Genomic DNA, 4,919 nt, shown 5'->3' with positions numbered 1-4,919 from the left:
TGATTTACTGCTTCTTAAAACCTGCTGGAGGGTAAGTTATGGGTCAGTTCTGACTCAAGAATACTTAACAACACATATGTAAAATATGATTCCTATTCTGTCCTACTGTAAGTATATCAGGTTGAGAAAATATAAAAGAATATATAAGAAGTTGCAAGGTCATATGCAGAAAGTAGTTCATCATCAAAATGACAATACATGGACACAGTAAGTGGTATTGTCAAGGGTTACTCTGGATTATCAATTTAAAAATATAATTAATGCCTAATTAAGGAAAATTTATTTAAGTTTATTGCTCATATGAAGAAGTATTTGCTTGCACTCTGCGAAGGGTATCCAAATACCCTTTGGTTCTAATAAATTGAGAAAATTTATAAAAAGAGCAAAATATACTAAAAACAACACACTTTAAATTTAGACGGCATTGTTTTGAATTACTACCATCAGCTCCAGAAGACAAAAGGGTATTGGAGGAAATGGATGATAGATGTGATTTATTAATGTTGTTAAGTAGACAACACATATATCTAACATTCATTAACTAGGTCATAGTTTGAAAAAAGTAAAATAAAACCCTCTCTTCCTATTAAACACTGCCAGCATCTAGGTGACACATGGTTTTATGGAGAGAGAAAAACAGAGTTATTAATACACTAACTGGATTAGAAAGTATTATCTTAAGGACAACTGCATTATTTAGCCTTGAAAGCAGTTTAAAAAAAATCCAGCCAAAGAATTACCTAAGTAATGACACAGAAGTAGTGATATACAAAAAGAAGTAATGATACATTTTTGTGTGTGTGTGTGTGTGTGTGTGTGTGTGTATGAGGAAATAGATTGAAAATACACACAATGGGTCTAAACAATACAGGTAACTCTGATAGCAACTGGGGTCATGTGAGTTTGCGGAGGTTAAGACTGAATGACCAAGAGCCATTATGAAGACAGGCAGAGAAGTCAGAAGGCAGAGAAATTAATAAATATAGGGACTGCCACAATTCTTTCATGTTGGGCCCATTTTTCACTTATTCAAATCCCAACTTGTGAAAACATTTGAGATATTGTTTCAGATATCTCCCATCAGGATATCATTGTTCTTGTGGCTATTAGTGGCCACTGAGTTAGCTCTACTCCAGGGAAAAAAACAAAGCCAAACAAACACAAAAACAAACCCAAAACACTGCCAAGTCTTGAGCCACCTACATGATCACTGAGTGAGTCCACTGTTTGGCTGTTGGGATATTAGCCATCTAATCAAACACACCAAAAAGAAGTAAAATTTCTCAGAACTAATTAAAATACACAAACTTCTAAAAATAATTGATCAGTTGGGCCTATTTTGATAGTTGTTATTGTTAGGTGTTGAGTCTAGTATGACTCACAGCAACCCTATGAACAACAGATCTGAACCCTGCCCTGTGCTGTCTTCACAATCTCTGACACACTTGAGCCCACTGTCACAGTCACTGGGTCAATCCACCTGGTTGAGGGCCTTCCTCTCCTTCGCCATCCCTTCACCTTTCAAAGCATGAAGGCCCTCTACAAAGAACAGCTTCTCTTAGCAACATGCTCAGAGTATGTGAGACCAGGCTTTATCATCTTTACCTCCAACAAACACTAAGAACCAGTAATAAAAAAAATAGCAATGAACATAAAGAGTCTATAGCCAACTTGCCTTCTGAGAAATAAGTTTTGCCACCACATCTCTAGCATGGACATCAATGGTACAAATCGTCATGATCTTTTGTCTGTCTCCAGGTGGAAGGTCTCCCAACAGAAGTGCAATCAGTGTGTTCAACTGAGAAATCTACAAGAATTAAAAAAAAAATTAAAAAAGAAGGGAGCATTACAAATATAGACTCAAAAAGTCTAACAGTCTTTGCATTTGTAAAGTGCTTTTTAATTGTTAAAACCATTTCAAATATGAACTTGGTCTTCAAACAGCTCTGATTGGTGGGAGCAGAGAGAAAGAATGCTATTACCTCCTCACAGAGATGGAGGGGATGAGTCTCAGAGAAAGCTGGTAACCTACTTGTAGTGGCAGAACCAGGAACAGAAGCAAGATTCCCAGATTGTTCTAGTTATATCACTATATCCACTAATAATGACCTAGTCCATAACTTGGCTGGAACAGAAACAATCGCAAACCTTAAAATCTCAAATTAGACTAAATATTGTAAATAGTAGTAAACCCCTAGTTATCTTTTTTGCTTTGCAAAATGACTGATCTAACAATGAATGTCTGTGAGGTTTGTGTGTATGTGTATAGGTAGTTTTTGTTTGGTTTTGTTTGAAAGGAGAAATAGTGATGATAATTACTAAGATTTTTTTTAAAGGCAGAGCTAAAGAAAATCTCACTTTTTTCACCTAATGTTCATGACTGTTTTGTTTAGGTCTCTCAGTCTAAAGGTCTCTCTTCATAAACAGAAATGGAATGGAATGACATGAGATGGGTTGGGATGGGATGGAATCAATGGAACAAAAATAGTATATGAATTACAGGTAGTGAAAGCATGCATTGTTTTGTCAAACTTAGATTTGGATATTTTTTCCTCCCAGTTTATAGGGAGCATTATTGCCAAGAAGTTGTGCTGTAATTCTGAAGGCACTCAGTTCAAATCCACCAGTTGCTCTGTGGAAGAAGGATGGGCAAGCTCCTTCTGTACAGTTCCCTCCTGTGTGATTTACTTCCTCTGAAAACCTGTTGTAGGGTCAATTAAGAGTCAGTTCCAAATTGACAGTACACAATAACACACGTGTGAACCTACGGTAACACAAAATATTTCTTAATGTGAACTGAGGCTAGAGCAGTTAGAGAGACATTTTAGATGACTATTGTGACTATTTACACAAAAATATTCCTTTTTTTAAGGTTATATTGCAAAGACATATTCCTGCTTCACCCAGAAAAGTAACTCACTGTTACCAAGTGAATTCTGACGCATCGAGGCCCGAGGCCTATAGAACAAAGTGGAACTGCTCTGTAGAGTTATCAAGACTATAAATATTAATTCTGTAGGAAACAAATATCTTGTATTTTCCCTGAAGAGTAGCTGGAGGTTTTAAACCACTGACTTTGTATGGCAGCTGAATGGCTTAACTACAGTGTTGCCAGACTTCTTTTACACCACTTCCTTTACTCGAGGGTTGTTGCTATGCACTGTCAACTTGAAATAGACTCATAGCTGGCCCTCCAGCAGGTTTTCAGAGGCAGTAAATCACACAGGAGGAGACTGTTCATATTTTTCCCACAGAACATCTGGGGAATTTGAACTGAATATCCTTGGGATGGCAGTGCAGCTCATTTATTATCACTAGGCCACTAGAGCTCCCTTACTTGGAGTTAGTTTATTATAAAACACCACCATGCCTTCTCCTCATCAGTGCTGCAAAGGAGAATCAATTACAAACTGTTGGCACCTGAGTCAGTGGTAATAGGTGACTCTCACAGGTCACCAAAAGCTCTCAAAGTGCTGTAGCCTGCTGTTGTAGAGGTTCCCCTTATTATTATTACTATCACATTCCAGAAGACACAAAACGATGGAGACGTTTCTGAACTTTCTGAGCAGCTTAAGACTACAGAATAGAAAAAGTTATATAGCTAGAGTAGGAATAGAGAATAGAGAGAATAGGAATAGAGAAAAGAATAATAGTAATAATATATACCATGTGCTGGTCACTGATTAAGCCCATTGCTTATTATCAACTCATGTAAGCATCACAATTTATGGTTATACTAATTTTGCCAATCAATAAACTGCTTTACTAATTAATCAGTAGGAATTTAAAGCCCAAGAATCTCACTTCAGAGCCTGTTATTTTACCAACAAGACTTGGAATGAGTTCAGTCATTGTTGATGAAGTGAAATCAAAACAGACCAAAATGAGTGAAGTGTTAGTATATCAGAACAACTGAGAAACTCACAGACCCCTCACAGGAGCCTGATAGAGACTTGATTATTGTCAGGTGTGTGGAGAACACCCACAGTCAAAGTGACATGATTGACTGCCATCTCTGAACTTGTCACCGCTGCTTCTAATTCTATAGGTCAAGAGATTTGGTTGTGTGTAGTGAATATATAACCCTTTTATCCTAGGGAGGTCATTTACTAACATGACACTGACCTATGATTTTTCCTTATTTCCATCATTATTTCATTTATGATGGATTCAATGACCATGTTGTGAGTTGTTGTTAGGTGCTGTCAAACTCAGGAGCTGTATGACTCAGTGATCCTATGAACAAAAGGTCGGAACTCTGTTCTATCCTGAGCTATCCTCACACTTCCTGACATATTAGAGCCAATTGTTGCAGTCATTGTGTCAATCCACCTGGTCAGGGACCTTCCTCTCCTTCACTGACCTTCTACTTTTCCAAGCATCATGGTCCTCTCCAAGGAATAGCCCCTCTTAGCAACACACCTGAAGTTTGTAAGTACGTGAAATGAAGTTTCATTGTCTTTGCCTCCAAAGAGCACTCTGGCCGCACCCTCTCCAAGTCATATTTCTTTGTTCTTTGGGCAGTCCATGGGATGTTCTTCTCTAATATCATAGCTCAAAGGCATCAATTCTTCTTTTGTCACCTTTTTTCACTCTCTAGCTCTCAGATTCATTGCAAATGATAGGAAAGACCATGGACTGAATCAGAATGCACCTTAGTCCTCAAACTGGTATTACTGCTCAATAATTTGGGAAGGTCCCTAACAGACTTTTCCAGTGCGTTGTGTTTTCTGATTTCGTGACTGCTAGTACCAAGTAAGGTGCAGTTGTTAAAGAGTTTCAATCTTTTCTCCATCTGTCACGATGCAGTGGTCTATCATAGGTCCAGTGGTAAGAATCTTTGTTTTCTTGACATTGAGATACAATCTATATAGAAGGCTGTATTCGTTTATCTTCCTCAACAAGTGCTTCAAGTCCTC

General features: G+C 37.8%; 1 protein-coding gene across 1 annotated transcript in view; it reads right to left on the bottom strand.

Moving 5' to 3' along the window:
• The window catches only part of DNAH11 (dynein, axonemal, heavy chain 11), a 481,900-nt gene that overhangs the window by 327,612 nt on the left and 149,369 nt on the right, over window positions 1-4,919 (bottom strand). Inside the window, exon 31 of the mRNA XM_006880385.1 lies at window positions 1,676-1,807. Within this exon, the coding sequence (XP_006880447.1) occupies window positions 1,676-1,807 (132 nt within the window). The remainder of the gene's footprint in view (window positions 1-1,675; window positions 1,808-4,919) is intronic.

The sequence above is a fragment of the Elephantulus edwardii genome, unplaced genomic scaffold, assembly GCF_000299155.1.
Source record: "Elephantulus edwardii isolate Elephantulus edwardi_28Jun2011 unplaced genomic scaffold, EleEdw1.0 scaffold00007, whole genome shotgun sequence".
NCBI classification, from domain to species: Eukaryota; Metazoa; Chordata; class Mammalia; order Macroscelidea; family Macroscelididae; genus Elephantulus; species Elephantulus edwardii.
Note: the sequence above shows the minus strand (reverse complement) of the source record. Positions and strands in the feature narration are given on the sequence as shown.